The 20,832-nt window shown below is 40.7% G+C and overlaps 1 protein-coding gene and 1 long non-coding RNA gene across 3 annotated transcripts in view; one reads left to right on the plus strand and one right to left on the minus strand.

Annotated features, from left to right (window-relative positions):
* The window catches only part of LOC122829859 (protein kinase C beta type-like), a 68,244-nt gene extending 52,177 nt beyond the window's left edge, over positions 1-16,067 (minus strand). The window contains exons 1-2 of one of the 2 annotated variants that reach the window (XM_044114752.1): positions 15,493-16,067; positions 15,003-15,034 (exon numbers count right to left, since the gene is read on the minus strand). In XM_044114752.1, the coding sequence (XP_043970687.1) occupies positions 15,003-15,034; positions 15,493-15,656 (196 nt within the window). In that variant the 5' untranslated portion in view covers positions 15,657-16,067. The remainder of the gene's footprint in view (positions 1-15,002; positions 15,035-15,492) is intronic. The other variant, XM_044114751.1, reaches the window with a different exon arrangement.
* A 968-nt stretch (positions 16,068-17,035) lies between these two features.
* Positions 17,036-17,964, plus strand: LOC122829863. Its single transcript, XR_006370441.1, has 3 exons — positions 17,036-17,203; positions 17,309-17,477; positions 17,560-17,964. It is a non-coding gene; the product is annotated as an uncharacterized LOC122829863 (long non-coding RNA).
* The last annotated feature ends 2,868 nt before the right edge of the window (positions 17,965-20,832 follow it).

Consider the following 20,832-nt stretch of genomic DNA (forward strand, 5'->3'; position numbering starts at 1 on the left):
ACTACAAAAGCTATTGTCAAATATCAAAGATTGGTCTTTTAAAGCTGCGACAGACTGGCGACCTGTCCAAGGTGACCCCGCCTCTCGCCCGGGACGCAGCTGGAGAGGAACCAGCAACCCTCCCGACCCCATTAGGGAAGAAGGGTGTTCAGAAAATGGATGGATGGATTGATGGATGGTCTTTTAAAGCTGACACCTTAAGTAACTTACATTTTTGTACTTTTATTAAAGTTTCTACATGCTTTTTAACATTGAATTGGGTGTGCATTAATAAATTTGAATGCTGTACATCAGAATAATTTCAATCTTTTAAGGCAAATGATTTTAGCTGTCATAAGCCATAGCAATCACAGAAGATGCATTTTGATTAATTATTGTTATTTTACTTGTTCACAGTATTCTGATAGATTGACATACACTCACAACAAATGCAAACAAACAGTCGTTTTCACAATGAAGTTGCTAAAATTCATTGTTGAAACTTTCCTCTAATGGCCAACCAGCCCATTAGAGGCAAAAAACCTCAGCATTGTGTACAAAGCTCAGTGATGATGTCAGAAAGAGGAGGGGTGTTGACTACTTCATAAACAAGAGATCCTGGGGTAGTGCTTCCGTTTCTCTGAACTCTGAACTAACCATTAAATGGGGGAGTTTCCTCTCCACAGTCGCCATATACTTGCTCAGGATGAGTGGTTGCAGCAACATAAATGGCTTGAGAAAATCTATTGGGCTTCCTTTATGAAATTTTGATCTAACTGCCATTGCATGATGAGCCAAATTTGACTGTGCAGTCCTAAAAAAATTTTGAAAATGTGTTTATAATTATATCGTAATGTACGATTGTATTTTGTTAATAGATGTATTCTAAATAACTTTTTTAACTGAATTTCCAAATTTTGTATGAAGTGTGCCACACAAATCAGAAAAAACTGTTTCAATAAGAAATAGAAAATGATCAACTGCAACACATTTTTAAAAGCCCCGGACAAGTAAGGAACTCCTCTTACCAAACCACTGCAGCACAAGGCCGAACTGACTCTTCTGCCTATTCTTGGAGCCAAAATACAATAATTGTTTAGGTTTACATGACTGAAATTTCCCAGAGTCTCGGTCAAATGAGTTCCTTCAACGTAAACAGGACGTCTCCTGCCCAGAAAAAATGATTTATCCCTCTGTGGTATAAACATGGACATTAGAATGAAAATACATGGATTAATGAACTAACTGGGAATTAAATGTGCACTTGTATATGGAATCGAAACCTTTAAAATAGATAAATATTCTATTTAGGAAAAAACAGGTAAATTAAGAAAAAATGTCAAATTCATTTCTAAGTCTTATTTTATATTTATGTTTGATCTGTTTATTAATTCAGTTTTATATTTCACATGCTCATTTTTTCCCAAGTGACAATATTAACTGTTCATATTCTTTCAGTTTTTGCATCTTTATAAATGTGCTTTTACAATTTCAAGGTTTTAATACGTTTTACTTACAATTCAGAATGTTATTAATTTATTGAGCTCTATTTTTAGATTCAACAGACAAATGCCTCCTGCCTCCCTGCATCGTCTATTTACACAAAGCTCTGCCTCAGAGCTTCAGTCCCCATCCGACCTCCCACCAGAGCCCTCTTACACATCTCCACCAGACTAGCGGCAGCAGCAATTAGTAGACGTGTCTAAATCTGATATTGATATTGAAAATTGGTATGTGATATGCATGCCAATAGAAGCCCTCCAGTGCAGCATTTAGTCCGACCCTGCATTTCTATCCAGCAGTGCTTGTATCCTGCACACTCTTCTATTAGTTGATATTAAATGGGCCAATGGATGGGATTTCTAGGTGAACCAAGGAGTTGAGGGGATCCGTTTTGGTGGCCTTAGGATCACAACTCTGTTTTTTTGTGGATGATGTGGACACACTGGCTTCATCACGTCGTGATCTACAGCTTTCACTGGAGCGGTTCACAGCTGAGTGTGAAACAGCCGTGTTGAAGATCAATGCCTCCATATCCAAGGCCATGGTCTTGAGCCAGAGAAGGGTAGAGTGCCTTCTCTGGGTCAGGGGGGGTGTCCTGCCCCAAGTGGAGGAGTTCAAGTATCTCGGGATCTTGTTCACGAATGAGGGAAGAAGGGAGCGGGAGATTGACAGGCGGATTGGTGCAGCATCTGCCGTCAAGCGGGCGCTGTACCGGTCCGTCGTGGTGAAGAGAGAGCTGAGCCAAAAAGCGAAGCTCTCGATTTACCGGTCGATCTACGTTCCCACCCTCATCTTTGGTCATGAGCTTTGGGTCATGACCGAAAGAACGAGATCGCGGATACAAACGGCCGAAATGGGTTTTCTCCGTAGGGTGTCTGGGCTCTCCCTTAGAGATGGGGTGAGAAGCTCAGTCATCTGGGAGGGACTCAGAGTAGAGCCGCTGCTCCTTCACGTCGAGAGGGGCCAGTTGAGGTGGCTCAGGCATCTGGTCAGGATGCCTCCTGGACGCCTCCCTGGTGAGGTGTTCCGGACACGTCCCACCGGGAGGAGGCCCCGGGGAAGACCCAGAACACGCTGGAGGGACTATGTCTCTCGGCTGGTCTGGGAACGCCTTGGGATTCCTCCGGAGGAGCTGGTGGAAGTGGCTGGGGAGAGGGAAGTCTGGGCCTCCCTTCTGAAGCTGCTACCCCTGCGACCCGACCCCAGATAAGTGAAAGAAGATGGATGGATGGATGGATGGATTAATAAAGGCCCTGCGACAGACTGCCAACCTGTCCAGGGTGACCCCGCCTCTCGCCCTGAAAGTAGCTAGAGATAGACACCAGCAACCCTCCCGACCCCATTAGGGACAAGGGTGACCAGAAAATGGATGGATGGATGGATTAAGAAAGTATTTTTTAATTTGAATTTGAAATAAAAGAAAAATACTGCTTTCCTAAATTAAATAAAGATCCCTCAAATCAAAGTTTGTGATCAGTAATACCTTCAATTCACAGAATTTAGGTTAGCATTTTGTTTGAACACATGCAAGAACCTTGGGTTCAGACTTAAAGTGATGTACTTTAAGTGTGAACATGTAAGCCTAAATATGTTGTAATTTTGCTGTACATATATTACATATACATATCTGCATTTTTTGAATCTCTGTAAGGACTGCTCTTAAGTTGCATTTTATATTTTACAGCACTTTATAATTTTACAATTTGTGGCATTTATATTTTATATTTATTTTATTTGATCTACAACTAGTTGTTACTGTGTCTTGTCTTTATGCTGCAACTGATGATGATGATGATGAATACTTTATTGATCCCCAAAGGGGAAATTCAAGGTCCCAGCAGCTCAAGACATTACACACAACATACACTACAATTCACACAATATACCACAAAAACACTAAATCACCAAATTAACACAATTACCAGACCAACATTACTAAGAGCTAAAAATACTAAAAAACACTAAAAATCCTAAGTGCTAAATTTAAATTTAAAACAGTTGCCAGAATGGAGGAGTGCATGTTGACTTCTAATGTAGCCGACAGAGTCAGTCAGAGTCCATCAGTCTGTATGACACTATAAGGAGTGTGGAGGTGAAGTCTGCTGTGTCGATGGACTAAGCAGAGAAGTCCACTTCTCCCCTGCCCTTCAGTGAAGCATTGTACAGTAATATGGCCCTTGGTACAAAGTCTCCAGCTGATCAGACTCTTCTGCTGTATGATGGTGCTGTGGAGTGGATGACAGTCGTTGTCCATGATGTTGAGTAACTTATTCAGGGTCCTTTTATCTGATACTGACATAATGCAGTCCAGTTCAGACCCCACAACAGACCCGGCTTTCCTTACCAGCCTGTCTAGTCGTCCAGCATCCCTTTTCTTAATGCTTCCTCCCCAGCATGTCACAGCATAGAAGAGGACGCTGGCATCGACAGACTGGTAGACCATCCAGAGGAGCTTGCTGCAGACATTGAAGGACCTCAGCCTCCTCAGGAAGTACAGCCTGCTCTGCCCCTTCTTGTAGAGTGCATCAATATTAGCTGACCAATCCAGTTTATTGTCCAGATGTACTCCCAGGTACTTGTAAGTTTTCACCACCTCCACCTTAACCCCCTCGATGGTGACTGGCAACAGGGCAGACTTGGATCTCCTGAAGTCCACCACCATCTCCTTGGTCTTGGTTTGTTGAGTTGCACAAAGTCCTCCACCAGGTTCCTGTATTCCTCCTCCTTCTCATCCTTGACACACCCCACAATTGCAGTGTCATCTGAGAACTTCTGCATGTGGCATGACTCTGTGTTGTGGCAGAAGTCAGATGTGTACAGGGTGAACAGGACAGGGGAAAACACTGTTCCCTGTGGCGCTCTGGTGCTGCTGATAACAGTGTCAGAAAGGCAGTCCTTCAGTCTGACAAACTGTGGCCGCTCCGTCAGATAGTCTGCAATCCAGGATACCAGGTGAGCATCCACCCCCATCTGCAGGAGCTTGTTACTCAATCTGGAAGGTTGGATGGTGTTAAAAGCACTAGAGAAGTCAAAAAACATGATTCTCACAGCACTTTTCCCCCTGTCCAGATGAGAATGTGTCCTGTGCAAGAGGTATGAGATGGCATCGTCGACACCCACCTTTTCCTGATATGCAAACTGTAATGGGTCTAGTGCATGGCGCACCTGTGGCTTCAGTATCCCCAGAACCAGTCTCTCCATAGTCTTCATCAAATGTGATGTGAGAGCGACTGGCCTGTAGTCATTCAGCTCAATTGGGTGTGGTTTCTTGGGGACAGGGATGAGACATGATGTCTTCCACATTGTTGGAACTCTCCTGAGCCAGAGACTCCAATTGAAGATGTACTCCAGTGGCTTCCCCAGTTCGGTGGCACAAACCTTGAGCAGTCTTGGACACAGTCCGTCAGGCCCGGCTGCCTTCCTGGGATATAGCTTCTGCAGCTCCTCTGTCACTTGATCTGCTGTGATGGTAGGGAGAGAAACAGGTGGGATGAGTGGGGGTAGGGGGTTACTATGGTCTTGGTTACCTTGTGGGGGGGAGGAGGGGAAAGGGGTATGAGTCCATGTGTGGTTTCCAGTGATCCTGTGAGGGAGGGCTACATCTGGTGGGGATACTTGATGCTTAGAAAGTGAAAGTGAAGGTGTGGATTGGGCCATTAGGCAAGCGAAGTAATTTCCCTGCTGGGATGAATAAAGTACTTCTATTCTATTTTCCAATTAACTAAAAAAATAGCTTTAAATGATATTGCCAAAACTCATGATTACTTCAAAAGTTTAGATGTTTGGTTATATTTTTCACCAATGGATGTCACCATTTTTTTTCACTCGCGTTTTGGTCCATTCTGTACTGGAGTCAACAGCATAAACACAGGAAGACGAAGTTCTGAGTTGTTTATTGTCATATTGCGTTTGACTGGTGTCATTTTAGATAATGCCACACTATGTCACTGTTGGCTCTAATTTAAAAAATCCAGCAATCTGACCAGACCAAGGCCACCGTAAACAGCTGTTACCACCACACCAGACTTTAAACAGCACAGTTGTTGCTGAACCGAACACAGCGCTACAAACCCTGGGAGAAACGTCAAAGACAAGCAGCGCTACCGGAGCTATTAGTACCGGAAATGCTAGCGGAGCTAGAACATCATACTGAATGTAAAACCACTATGACACCAGACAAAGATTGGACTCTAAACCAGACACAGAGCTATCGAAGTACTTACCAGATCACACAATCTGACCAGAGCTATGTCTCATTCATCGTTTAATTACAAAGCTGGAGGCAGCAGCAGCAATCACCAGCTCCTACGCCAACTCTGCCCTCTTCCTCTGTTTGGTCCTCATCATCTTCATCACCTCTTGTTATTTCTAGGTTACAATCAATTTCAACGGTTCAGCTTGAAAAGACTTAATAACGTTACTCTTCACTGTTTTGGCTGAAGGAGTCAGGCAGTTGGACCAATTTTGATGTAATGTACCCAGAATGCTTTGCAACGTAAACAACATGGCGATATTCGTGGTAAGTTTTTTTTTAAAAATTCATAAACACTAATTAACCTACAGTTTTATTACTGTATTGTTTTTACATCCAAAATAAATATTTCCCTTGAAGGTCCATTGTTAATCGTGGATCCTTTAAATGTAGAGGCAAAAGGTTGAAGGGACTAAAAAACAAGCAATCTCTGACATATCTGGATACTTTTTAAGCAGATATGCAATCCCTCCCCCCCCCCCTTTACACACACACAAACATTCTTAGCAGAGCGGATACCTTTGTCACACATACTGCCATACTTTTTGCTGCCTAACCTATCTTCATGTAATAACATGTCCACATCAGATGGCTGGCATTCCACTGAAGCAACTCAGTAGAGCTGTCTGTTTGTGTACCTCCCACTCAGTGAATTGCACCTACAACCAGATTTCTCTCTTTGGGCACCATTGTGCACACATTTTAAAATTTCTTCTGTACGTTTGCCACATGAGTGTTTCATAGAAGGTGAAGGACGGTCACACAATCACATTAGAATAGGCCAAATGCAATAAAGAGAAGCTATGAACTGGTTGGTCAGTTAATGTTATATAAATTAATTATATTAATATATATTATAAATTAATTATATTATTATTTATAAATTAATTCAGAACTAAAAATATATAAGAATTTAGTCTACAACAGATAATGGTCAGCATGCCTTGAGTTTGCAGAATCTGGGCAGATTTTCAGTGGGAAAACTAATCTTATATATCATTGATTTCCTTGCTCTACAAATGGATAAAGTCAAGTCACGCTTTATAAGAGCGTAAAGCTGCCAGGTTAGAAGCTTCAATACGCAGGGGGACGTGATGAGTCGGATGGATGAAAAGCCCAACATCACACCACATTATTCCGGTAGTCTTTTGTTTTTTTTAAAGAATTTTTCAGTGCTAGTTGATTTTACATCAAATCAAATTTTATTTGTATAGCACATTTCAGCATCAAGGCATTTCAAAGTGCTTTACATCATATCAAACACAGAAACACGATGCAACAGAATCAACAATCAAAACACAACAAGGAGTCAGGTTCCATCAATAAATTTGTAACTGATTCCGTTTCAAGCACAATCCTAAACAGGTGGGTTTTCAGTCGAAATTTAAAGGAAGTCAGTGTTTCAGCTGCTTTACAGTTTTCTGTTTAAGAAAAAACAACGAAAAAAAACATATATCCAATATGGAACGTATGGTTACGTATGGTTGCGTTAACCTCTGGCTCCAAACAAATAAGATAAAAATAGTCAGGTAACCTAATAGTCGACAAACCTGATTTTTAAACATAGACAACAGTAATGGATATGTAACAGAACTTCATTTGGTTATTCATTATTTAATTGATGCAAACAAGGTTGTATGAATCAGAACTGAGACATGACAAGCAATCGAAAGGAAGTGGCCCTGTCCATCAAAGTGAAACCGAGACAGATTTTCTATACAGAAGTTTTAAATAATAATTATTAGTAACATGCAGCCTTCTGATTCTTCTTAGAAAAGACATTATGTTTTAATTTTCTCCCCATTTTCACTTCACCAAATGATTTTTAAGTTACTCGTGATTATGTGTACCAAGCAACACAGCATGCTAATGGAAAGTTGAGTAGAAGAAAAAGATTCAGTAGAAAAAGATGTAAAAACCAACAGAATATAAGGGTCCCTAAGCTAAAGTTGTCTGAGTTCCAGGCAGTAATGCTTTAGGGAGCCATATTATGTGCCTGTGTTGACTCCTTGTGTCCAAGTCAGCGAAGGCCTCTACCAGGAAACTTCAGAGCACATCATATGTTCTCTCTGATCGCAGAATTTACGGAGATGAAAGTTTTCTTTTTCCAGCAGGACTTGGACCGAACAACATGAAGAAGATTTGAAGTAGATGACAGAAAGCCACGCCTGCAGAACCACAACCTCCTGCTACTGTGGTACCTGAAGGCTGATACTTCCCTGTTAAAAAAGACCTATTCATCTGACATAATATCCTACTTTTCTGAGAAACTAAATTGTGGGTTTTATTAAACTATTTATAAGTCATAGTCATCAAACTGAGTAGATGCAAAGACGTGAATAGATAGATCACTGATGGTAAAGAATATATTAGTTTCATTTTTTATTATTAAAAAGAAAAAATTAGCTGATATTCTAACTGACTGAGATGGATTTATTTCTGTGCCTTTTTACTGTGCAAAACAGGTAAATGCATAGTTTATGTGCCCACATCGTTTGTGCTCCGATTCAGATTCTGTACTGCGAAAAGTAAAAATTGTTTTAAAACTAATAATGCATTAATGCTTTGATTTAAAGGTCCTCTCTTTGTTATTAAACAAAAACATAGCACTGCGTAAGAGTCTCTTAAAATGTTGAGCCTCAGATGAGCATGCCTGAGATTAAAAAGATTAATCTGTGTCGATGTATGACCATGTGACCATCTCAGCTGAGGTTTCCAAGCGAGCTAGCACGTGTCTGTTGGTGCATGCAACATCATTTCCTACAACATCCATCTGTCAAAGTGGTTCTCCCTCTCTAGTTGAACCTTTTGGAATTCTAGCCAAAATTACCTCACACAGAAATAATCATTTAATAAATTACCCTGAAGGAAATGTTCATTCTTGACAGAGCACTAAATCCAGTTGAAGGAGCCACTTGTAACAGCGTATTTGCTCATCAACCCTGCTGCTTCCAACTTGTTGATACATGTGCACATCTAAATTTCATGTAGCTTAGGGTGCAAAAGTAGTTATTGTGACAGATAAGACAACAACTTTCTCTGGTATCACTAACTTGAAAATTAAAACTCTTATTCCTACACCATACTTATGACAAATATATACATTTTCTCTAAAGCAAACAGTCCATACATATCAATGACTATAGCCCATACAGTTAGGATGGAAGAGTACTGATTGGACAGCTGTCCTGCAGACATTAACAACTGAACAGACTTGTCTGATACTGTGCATGCTGTGGAGGAATTTATAGAAGTTTCCTGGGCTGCATGCATAACTGATAAGGTTATATCTTTTCTCTGAACTTTAGTCAAGAGATTAACTCGCACACAACAGAAAAAAAATCCTCATGTTTTTTGTGCAAGAACTTTTCAACATGAAGAGGAGTTTTCTGTTTTCAGGTATCAGATGGAAACAAACCGGGAAACCTGAGCTACCTTACTGTGTGTGTATGCACATGTGCTATCAACTCAGGGCAACTCACCACACACTGTGTACACACATGAAGTGTTACGTTTTCTCTACCCACAACTTCATTTCCTGCAGCAGCATCACCAGGACTGTCAAACAGAAATTAGTCTGCAGCTTAAGGAAATGAAGTTACTTCAGTTTTTCTCTTAAAAACACAGATTTACACAACTTTCCAAACCAGGGAGGCTAATACAGAAACTGTGGTCGCCTTCTTCCTGAACCTCACGCAGCTGGTCACATGAGCAGGGCCAGATGAGTTTGGGTGGGTGTTTGATGGACCAGTGAGGAAGAGGAAGTGATACTGAGAGCAGAACAACTTTTGCAGCAGTACGGCAGTGAAGGGATGCTACTATATGTTGTAAGGGAATGTTTTATAAAACCATTTTGTGCAGCCGTCCATGTCTAGACACCCACACACCCACTCACCAATGACTGTAATGAACAACCACCCACCCACCCACCCACACACACACACACACACACACACAGGCCCACCATTTCACAACTCCAGTCGAGATGCATCTGTCGAGAAATCTAACTTTCTGCTGCGTCTCCCTCGCATGATCTCTTCAGACATCTCAGCTTTCACCGCCTGCTCCCTCTCCTCTTCTACTCTTACATTTCACTCCGGATCCCTTCAGCCTCTTCCTGTCATTTAGCAACGCTGGCGAGAGCCTGCCTTAGGTTTGACACCTGCCTGCCAAAACAATGATGCCCTCAATGAGAGAGCCAACAGGTTACTGACAGTGTGCAGACCTGCATTACACACACCCAAAGCAAACAGCAGCAGTGGTGCAACCACAAAAAAGGGGGCTGATGGGCCACGGCCACCTATACAAATTTCCAGGTCTTCCTACAACTTTCACCAGACAGAAATACTTAGTTAGGCCTGTTGCAATAAGAAATTTTGCTGGACTATAAATTGTCACAAATGTTACTGTGATAAACAATAATGTGAGACCATTGTCAAGTAACATAATGATAATGGCAAAAAAAATGCAAGTACACTCTAGTAGCTTCTAAACAAAACTGTTCTTTAAATAGCCAGGCTAACTGAGACCACAGCATCAGACTGAAGACTTTTGTCGTCCAGTCTTTGGTAGAAACAATGAAACAATAAAAACTGTCATGATAATGAAAATTGCCATGTGATTATTTGATTTATTGCTCACTGTGACATTTAGTATACTACTACCAGCAGGTCAGTGGCCATTTGCTGTGAAGAAATTTGGATGACCCAGAATAGAATAGAATACAAACAGCCTTCATTGCCCTGCAAAGACATAATTCAGGGTGTCATTTATTATGTACATTATTTTCTGATCTTGTTTGCAACATGGCTGGAGGCTGCTGTCAAATTTTGTGATTAGCAGATTTATTTACATGAACCAAGAAGTATTTTAATTGATGTTTTCATGCACTTACAGTTAAAACTACATATTTCCATACACAGTGTATACCCTGAAACAATAACAGCTGGTAATAACTGTTATTTTCCACAATGAAAGTCCTGTACCAACATGACCCAAATTGCCACTCAGTAATGAAGAATCAATTACTCCAACAGCAAAACATTACTGTTTGCAATAACTCAGGAACAAAATCTATTGCTTAGATATTTGTTTCATAAATCTAAAAATATAACTGGGCATCATGAGCATTGTTATGTTGGAAATTTGTCCTTGCTGTAAGCTCTTACTCTTCTTTTTTACCTTTGGCATGCTCCTGCAGACCTTAACTTGCTGCTATGACACCTGAATTCCCACACTGTGGGACAACAAATAGTATTTTTATATTCTACTTTTGAATAGGAAAGGGACAGATTGCATATCAGAAAACAGTATCCTAACTATGAAGTACAGGATTGGAAGAATCATGTTTGGGCTGTGTTGCTTCAAGAGGGACTGGTGCACTTCACATGTCAGACAACATCATGAGGAAGGAACAGCTCAGGGTTTCCCCCAGTGTATCATAGGCCTGGCAGCCCGCCATGCTTTACTAGTGCCCCTGCCAGGCAATGCATTGCTTGTTTTTAGGAAAATAATAATTAAATTTTTTTATTATTATTATTGTTTTTAAGCCTGATATCAAATTTCTTTCTTGCTCTGCACTGGCGGAGCAAATTTATTGCTAAAAGATAGCTTTATAGTTTATGCATTTAAAGACGGGCGTGTGGACCAATCACACAGCTGGCAACTCTGAGTGTTGCCTCCCGCGCTGCCGCCGCTTGATCTCTGAAGTTTAACTCAGCGTGAATCGCACACGCCTCCTTTCACTCAAACTGGACACAGTCTGGACACATCAACCCCCTGTGAGGAATTATGTTTCTTTGGAAAACTGTACATCAAGATAAGAGTCTAAAACCCACCGCGTTAGCTCTGGTTGTGCGGCTCTATGTGAACCGCAGGAATAACCTATAGTGGCGCTTTCAGAGGTGAGGGTTGAGCGAGCGGTGAGAATGATTTATACTTGTGAATAAAAAATGATGTGGGCTATTTCCATCTCAACATGCTGCCCAGCGCCTGGCTCTGTCTGCCCTGATGAAGTTCATGTCTATGATCCTGGTTGGCTGGAGCGTTAGTGGTTAATGAACCAGCGTTAACCTCATCATGCGAGGCAGCGTGATGCGCTCGCCTCGCAGCGCATCACGCTGGTTTTATATTATGTTTAGTATTATATTTCCGGTTTCACAATACATCAAACCATACCAAATGCTTTGTCTACTTCGTCAGCCAGAATTAATTCCCACAGCCACGAGGATTTCTGTAAATCTCGTCCAATAAACTCCAGCAAGCATGAATATATTCATGCTTATTAGACAGGAATATTAATATCTTATAATATTTGGTATCTTACCAGATATGAAATGGAAAAGCTACTAAAGCCACATTAGCAGCATTAAATTAATTATTCCGTTTGTTGTGCATCTCTGCATCTCTAACCGGCCCCATCATCCAGGGCCAGTCCAAAGTTGTATGAGGCTTCCAGCAGATTTTGACTTAGGGGCCCCTCTTGCTGCAAAAACATCAGCACCTCTAACAGCTTCAGTGTTAGACTTAGTGACATTTTGGAGAAGGGGAATAGTTTAACTGGCCAACCTAAAAAGCAATAAGTTATACTTGGAGTTCACTAATTTGTATTTGTAAACAAACAGCTCAAACTCAAAGATTAAACTCACAGCATCAGATTGTTGCTATGGTAACAAAACAAACTATGAATATTGAGCTTTAAACTTTTACAAAGTAAACATGCCAGCTCCATAAAATTTTACATTTTAATATCTAAAAATGTAAAATATTTTAATGCTGAAACCCATCCATTCATCCATTCATCCATCCATTCATCCATTTTCTGTTCACTCTTGTCCCTAATGGAGTCAGGAGGGTTGCTGGTGCCAATCTCCAGCTAACGTTCCGGGTGAGAGGCGGAGTCACCCTGGACAGGTCGCCAGTCTGTCGCAGTAATGTTGAAACCATTAAATCAAATTTAGTAGCATTGAACATCTCAACAAATAAATGCTACATTTATGAATCTGTGGTCTATGTTAAAATATTAGCATTTATTGGGCCCCTGGATGCCCTGTGACAGACTGTGACCTATCCAGGGTCACCCCGCCTCTCACCCGAAACGTTCACTGGAGATAGCAGCACCCCTCCTGACCCCACTAGGGACAACTGTGTACAGAAAATGAATGGATGGACGGACAGATGGATGGATGGATGGGCCCCTGGGGGCCTTATGAAGCCTCTGACTTAATTTGGATTAAAGAGAAGTGCAAATAATTGATATTCATTTTAATTGTATTTTGTGATTTGTTGTTTTTAAGACTAGTTGTGGATTTAAATAGCATTTCAGTGTTGATGTCTTCCGTAATATATAATTACTCAGTAATATTTTTACTTTTCTTTTTCTACTTAACATCTTTTAATGCAAAAACATGATGGACCTCCTAGGCGCCCTGACTGCTGAGCTTAGCAAGTTTTCTGGGGGAAACCCTGCGCATCATCATGTCAACCAAGCAGTTACAGTATGGGCACCACTAAGTCTTTCAAATGGACAGAGATCCTAATCATACTGGTAAATTAGTTCCCTAATGTACTTCAAAGCTTGTGGTTTGGAGCATCACAAAGTCCTGATCTCAATGGGAAGTTTGTTGGAAGAGCCGAAAAGGTGTGTGTGAGTCAGAAAGCTTGATTTAGTTACACTGGTTCAGTTGGGAAGACTGGGCTGAAATTCAAGCAACCTTTTGTGAGAAGCTTGTACGAGAAGTCAAAAGTTTAAAAGGCAACTCTACTAAATACTAATGAAACTTTTGAATGTGAAGAAGGTAAACAAAAGCATTTTAAAAAAACTCTCTCTCTCTTTATTCTTTAATTTGACAAATAAAACTCCATTTTGTACTCTAAACTGATCAAAATCACAAATCAGTTAGACATTATTGATCATCCAGTAACAAACAGATGTCATGCAAAAGTTTTGGCTTCCAACAAATATTGGAAATAATTTGAATCAGAATTCTTGAATTTTACTATGAAAGTGAAAACATAATGTTTTTTTCAAAGCAAAATTCCCCTTGTTGCCATGTTAATGACAAAAGTATTGTGCAATAAGGATATATTAATTACAATTTTAATTTTAGCAACAAACACAAAACACGTCATTGTCACAAAAAATTATTAAAACAACTCTTTCCTGATAACTTTCACAATGCAGAAATTGCAGATGAAGAATCGACTGTAGATATGTAAGCTTGTGTCTTTTATTAATGTGTGGATTAGATCTAGAAAGCATTGAGTTTTTAAGAGCACCTGGAATGAAGGCAAGATATTAAACAAAGATCATTTGTTGAAGGTTTTATTTTTGATGCATTGAAAATATGTCTGAAATTAAGCATTTTGTTTTTGCTATTTTTGGGTCACAACTTTTCACAGGTTTTAATGTAAACTGAGGGACATAACATAAATCAGAATGTTGTGCTCCTACTGTCTTAATGTTTCTACTGATTCATCTTTAAATCAATCTAATTATTTATAAAGCACCCATTCAAAACAAAACCATATCTAAAAGGACTTTACAGATTCAGACACACACACTGCAAATCAATCTCAGTTAGATTCCAGTGCAGTCAAACTCAGTTTAGCAACTGTTAAAAAAAATGATCAGAAAAGTTGGAGAGAATCAAGCTGCCGATTGTCTTTAGGAATCCTTCCTCCCAGCTCACTGTGATCCCTTCAAGATTCCTTTACTGCTCTCACATTAACTTCTTTGTTTTGACAGGCCATTCTTGAAGTTTGCTAACCTTTCTATTTACATTCATTTAAGGCAACATTTATTTATTAAAGTAGCTGTTTCTCCATGTAAGCTCCAGAAATGTTGTCTTTTGGTTTAAGGTGTGCCGCAGCAGAACAGGTGTGTCATCCCTTTCAACATTTCTGGAGGTGGTGCTGGATATTAAGATCAGGTCTCACACACACACACACACACAGCACTATAGAGGAAAATAATGGTACAGAACTGGACATTATTCTACTGTTTCCATTGACTCGGGGCAAGCTTACCATTCTATCTTTCATCCAACGATTGCCCTTTTCTCCCCTTCCATCTCAATTTGATACTCACAAACAATCAATTCAGTACTCATGTATTGACACTATCACATATCAGTTTATTTTTCATCGATCATTGTCAAATCGTCAAATTAAAAAAGTAATTTAACCGTATATGCCATGCACCCCTGGACAGCAAACATCAGTCCACACACCCACAGCAGACATGTATGGTTTGTGAATGAACCCCTACCTTGGCACTGGAATCCCTGCTTCCCAAAGCCCCTGTGGACAGAGGACAGGAATGAGAAATTTGAGGAATTCGCTGACAGAGATACCCTACATATAAAGATATCCAGCCGCAAACATTAATCAGCACACTGAGAAGCAGCAGCAACAACGGCGGGGCCCCATGCAACCAGCAGCATTCCTCCACCAGTTTCAGAGGTTGGTGTAAGTGGAGGCGGAGGGGAGATGCAGTAAAATAGGAAAGCCGAGCAGTGCTGTATGGCTGCAGGCAGCGCATCTGCCCCAGTGTAGAAGGTCTGCGGTGCTGTCGCATGAATGGCGCATCGCCGTGTTTTATGGTGACAGACAAGCACTGCGGCGTTGGTGTAGAGAGGCCGGTCAGACCTTCCGCAGAGACGGCAGCAACGGCAACGGCAGCAACGGCAACGGCAGCAGCAGCAGCAGCAAGTGAATCACCTGTGTCCATTCGGTTCGCAGCGCGCGCTCACACTCACCAGATGAAGTCCGTGCAGTGGCTGCAGAAGGTCGGCTGCTTGAAGAAGCGCGCGATGAACTTGTGGTTCTTCACCTCGTGCACGTTCTTCTGGCGGAGGGCTCCCTGGCGGGCGAAACCGCGCGCGCTCTCCGGCACTTCACCGTCGCTGTTGGGGTCAGCCATTTTAACGAGGAAGCGGTCTGAGAGGTACGAGGGGTGAGGAGAGCGACGACAGGGAGGTAGACGTGACGGAGGCGGCGGGGCAAAACGAGTCTGGGTGCAGGTACCTCCTCCTCCTCCTCCTCTTCCTCCTCACCCACCTCCTCCGTCTCTCCTCCCCGCTGGCCGCCTCGGTGTCTGTCGCTCGTGCTGCGGGTGATTTTTACTGTCTGCGTCCACCTCGCGTCTGCTGCTGCTGCTTCCGGCGACTCTGCTTCCCTGTTCTCAAAGTGTCGCTGCTTGCAGCTCTGTATCTCCGTCGCAAACAAGCTGCCGCGCTGGTGGCTCGAGCTGCCACAGATATACACACATGCGCGCGCAGAGCACCGTCTATAGCAGCACAAGTTGAGCCTTGAGCTCCGCATATTTTCACAGTACAGAGTGGATTACAGAAGGCACACACATCCTCTCCAGGATGGAGTTGTCCCTCAGCAGAGAAACAGTTTGCCTGCAGGCTCCACACAGGCTCAAATAGCCGCTCTTACCTGGGAACATTTTGTACTGAAATACTGGATGATGTTTTGTTCAAATTCACACCCAATAAATAATCTGACACTGACTGAAGTATACAGATGCATCTCAGTAAATCAGAATGTCATTCACCACTGCATTCATCTCAGCAAGCCCAAAAGTGAAATACACAGATTGATTATACAGAGTGGCATGTTTAAGGAGGTGAGGTCTGCACAGGGAGCAGCATGCAGGCTGACATGTATTTCTGAACAACATCAAGCTCAAACACAAAGACACAGCAGTTACACTGTGAAGATCATTCTTGCTCTTTTACAGAGTAAGTTAATTACTTTCAATTTTAGATTTAAGTGTTAATTGGTGCTGAAACTATTGATAATACTTTCATTCTCGATATATAGATGTTAAAATTTCAGATCTAAGGTCTATGTTAAAATTCAAGCTCTTATGGCTGGGAACTCTGGAAGCCTTAAGCAGCTGTTTCGTTTACTTTGCCTTGGGCTGGCTTTGGGTTTAGCCAATAGATGAAGGGTATCAGTTTTAATCATTATGGCTTACAGTTAACAAAAGCCTTATATTCAGACTTACAAAAACTTGCAGAAGGCCAATAGAAGCATTTGAATGGGATGTTTTCTAACACACTTTTTCCTTTCACTCAACTTTCTAATTGCAAGTAGGAATACAGCATTCTGTGCAGAGCCTATATTTAGCAGTGTTATTTTGTGAGTAACAGTACTTTCTTGCTGCACTGTTTTCATGCAGCTAATGGAAACCCAAAATTTTGTTTTCTCTAAATTAAGAAGAGTATATAAGTCAAATTAAAAGATTTTAAGTGCAAAAATGTTATCTTTCTGCTTTCCTAGGGGTTTTCATTTCCAGCCATTAAGGGCCAGAGTCCTGCAACTTTCAGATATGTTCCTGGTCCAACACACAAATGGCTGAATTACCTCCTCAGCATGCAGTCAAGTTTGGTCAGTCCTGCTAATGACTTGATGGTTTGACTCAGGTGTGTTGAAATAGAGATGCTTTTCAAAAGAAGGGTAAGCCACAAAGGGTCATAGCTACAGAGCATTGTTTTTAGACTCCATCCATCCAATGTCTTTCAGTATCTGAAATATACAGATATATTTCAATATCTGTCGCAGGAGCAACAGGTCCTTGATGGAACCCCAGACATTCTTCTCCTCCAGGTCATTCTGAAGGATCCCAAGGCGTTTCCAGGCATTCTTTGTCCTTCCAGCAAGTTCTGAGTCTCCCCCCAGGGAGGCACCCTGCAAGCTTCTTGATCAGAAGCCCAAGCCACTTCAACTTACGGTACTCCTTTTGATGCATAGAAGCAGTGGCCTGTTTTTGAGCTTCCCAAAGGATGATGGAACCCTTTACCCTATCTTTACAGCTAAATCCAGTCACCCTGCAGAGGAAGCTCATTTCGGCCACTTGTATTTCTGTCACGATCCATGTCTCCTGGTCATAGGTGAGTATCAAAATGGAGACAAACCATTAAATGAAGAACGTTACTTTTTTTGGCTCGGCTCTTTCTTCAAGAGACAAGAGAAGCACTCGTATTACTGCAAACATTGCTCCAATCTATCTATCATTCTTCCATTCAATCCTACCATTACTCACAAATTAGAAACCAAGATACCTAATCTCCTCTATTTGAGACAGAAACTGACCTCTTGCTCATTGCGGGTAGCACATCTTTTTTTGGTCAAGAACTATGACCTCAGACTTAGACAAGCTGACTCCCATCCCAGCCGCTTTATACACTACAGCACATACTGGATGTAATGGTCTGAGAAATCAGTAGAACCCACAGAATACGTCATATCTGAAAAGGAAGGACACAAAAAGAGGTCTTGAGATTCCCAAACCACACACCCTTCTCTCCTCCTTTACTACACCTTGGGATCCTGTCCATGAACAAACAGGAACAATGACAAGTGGTAGGCCTGATGACATTTGCTGCATGTCTTCTCCCTCTGTCACAACCTGCTCTCCTGTCTGACAACTGTCGAATGAAGGCCACTAGAGCTGACGATCGGTGCCGATAACAAGAAGAAGCTACTTACTTGGGCTGAGTAGAATAAATACTAGACTGTTGCTTAGTGGTCCAAAGTCTTCTTTTAAGAATAAACTCAATTTTGCCTTTTGGTAATCAACATGCCAGAGTCTGGAGAGGCACAGAATTCAAGCTGAGGTCCAGTGTGAAGCTTCCTTAGTCAGTCTTGACTTGTGGTCATCACTGCTGGTGTTGGTCCACTGTGTTTTATCAAATCAATGTCAGTTTTGTGGTCTACCAGAAAATTTTAGACTACTTCATGCACTCACATGAAGAGGGTTGTGAGAAAGACATGTCACAGTCTGAGAGATTTGAAGAATCTTGGCAAATAGAATGGACAAACATTTCTGAGCCAAGATTTAGAATGCTGATAGACTGCCGACAAGAAAATGTTGACAGTGAATGAGAAGATGAGCATTACACTGTGCATATTTATCTAAGCAGGTTGTTGCAGTTTTTGGGTTTTTTTAGTTAAAAAAGAAAAATAATATTCCTATTCCACATTTGCTTGTTTTTCAGAATTGTACAGAATCAATGTCACATTAAAGGTATAAAAAGGTCATTTGAACTGGGATGTGTAGACTTTTTATACCAGCTGTATCTCAATGCGAACCTCCCACTGGTATCTATTATTAGTTGGAGACATTACTGGAACAGATAAGTCATTTCTGAAGTTAATGTTCATTTTTCTGTGATTCTTAAATCCTGGGAGTAAAGCAGCTGAAGTGATGGTCCAATAAAACACCTGTGGCCTTTGTGTGAGTTAATTAGATACCACAGTCATCATACAGAGTTTAAAACAATTCTTTTTTTTTCTAAGGAGACTGAAAAAAGCGTTCCCATAGTTATCTACAGTTACTTAAAATGGTTTATGTCTCTACATCAGAAGATGTAGAAAACATTTCAGTGCTTAGAGTTACATAATATTTGAAACCTTCATTGAATTGTGACTGAGAAAGTTATCCTCTGTATTTTTCATGTTTCATGAACATTTGTGGTGCCCTAAACAGCTATCTGCACTTTTTTGTAGAGATGTGTGAAAAGCCTTAAAAGGAAATCATCAGTTTTGATCCACCACAGTGGCACACATTTGTTGTATTTTATTTTATTATTACTTTTTTTTTTTTAGAGAAACCTCACTTTTAATTTGAGTTCATTTATTCTGTCAGGAATAAAACAGCATTTATTTAGAAATGGAATTAATTTTCATTTAAAGAAAAATTATTTTCTGTAAAATTCATGCTACCACACTTATCTACACCCGTCACAGTTCCTAACAGCTAAATATAGTGGAGCGTTTGTTCATTTATGCTTTTCTTTCTCAAATTGACTGCGATCTTTTAGAGCTTCAAAGTAACTTAAAACTGTCACATTGGCAAAGGAGGTTTCATATATATGTATATTTGCCACCTGTGATTTTATAATAAAATTATATCCTAAGATATAAATATTTCCTCATTTGAATAAATGTGTTCAGATTAAAGGTTGGATTTTTGTTACGTTTGGTTACCAGGGTTTGGTCATGCTCCTACAGTAAAAGATGAAATTTCTTCACATCTTTAGTAGAGATACTAGTGCACATGCTAGAAAGTGTAGCACCGTCCTGTGCATTTTGATAAAGATCAGTTTTATTGGACATTTTCATAAAAGTTATTTTTTTGGATCTATCAAAAGACTCAATGATCTAATTTGAATGTGGGTAATGGGATATCCCAATTGTTTGCACTCAAAATTAGAAATTGAGCTGAGCCTTGAATCTCTCTTCAGCAGACATGCTGTGTGTGGGAGGTTATGTGTGAATGAAGGAAACCACTGCCTTTGAGGATTTGGACCTGTGATTTTACAGGTTGCATGTGAGAGTGGGGCTCAAAGAGGTGTTCCTCTGTCACCTGCCCACAGCTCGGAGCAGCAGGGTTCAGCTCCACTGAAGTGTTCAGTGAAGAGTCTATTTTAAATTTATATGAGACGTTATGTAAGTAATCATGCGCAAAGTGTTTTACTTGGTGATCCAAACACTCACTAATTAATTCAGTGACTGTGTGCTTTTAAAAAAACTCTGACTTTATAGAAACTCTATATTTTTAGAGGAAAACTGAAATCCCTTGAATTTGCACCATGTGTGACACCTAATAATTAATTAGCATATTCAATCATCTCTAATTTATTTTTAGTATTTTAAAGTGGTCTTGATCAAGAGTTAATTGGGCCTTTTTGGAAAATGTTTTAATTTTCTTTGCACTTCAGGTGCATTTCGAGGGAAATGTGCAGTGGTTTGTATTGCACAGGCTAAAACTCCTATTGTGTGGTCTAATCTGAGTTTCTTCTTCTACTTGTGTGCTGTGTTTCTTACACGGCTTGTGGGAAACTGCAGAGGGATTTTCGACAATAGCTGTCTTCCTGTAACTCTTCCATGAAGGTCAAATTTGCAGTCACACTACGTTGTGTAGATCTAGCAAAAAAATATTCCCAAAATACACCTGAACATTTCAGTTGTAACTTGACAAACCGTGAAAAAGTTCAGAGTGTGAATACTTCTGAAAACCACAGCATATGCAATAAAAGAGACGGTGGTAATAAACTCTTGTTGAAATGAACAAAAATAAGGGA

This window comes from Gambusia affinis, linkage group LG04 (genome assembly GCF_019740435.1).
Source record: "Gambusia affinis linkage group LG04, SWU_Gaff_1.0, whole genome shotgun sequence".
In the NCBI taxonomy this organism is placed as follows: Eukaryota; Metazoa; Chordata; class Actinopteri; order Cyprinodontiformes; family Poeciliidae; genus Gambusia; species Gambusia affinis.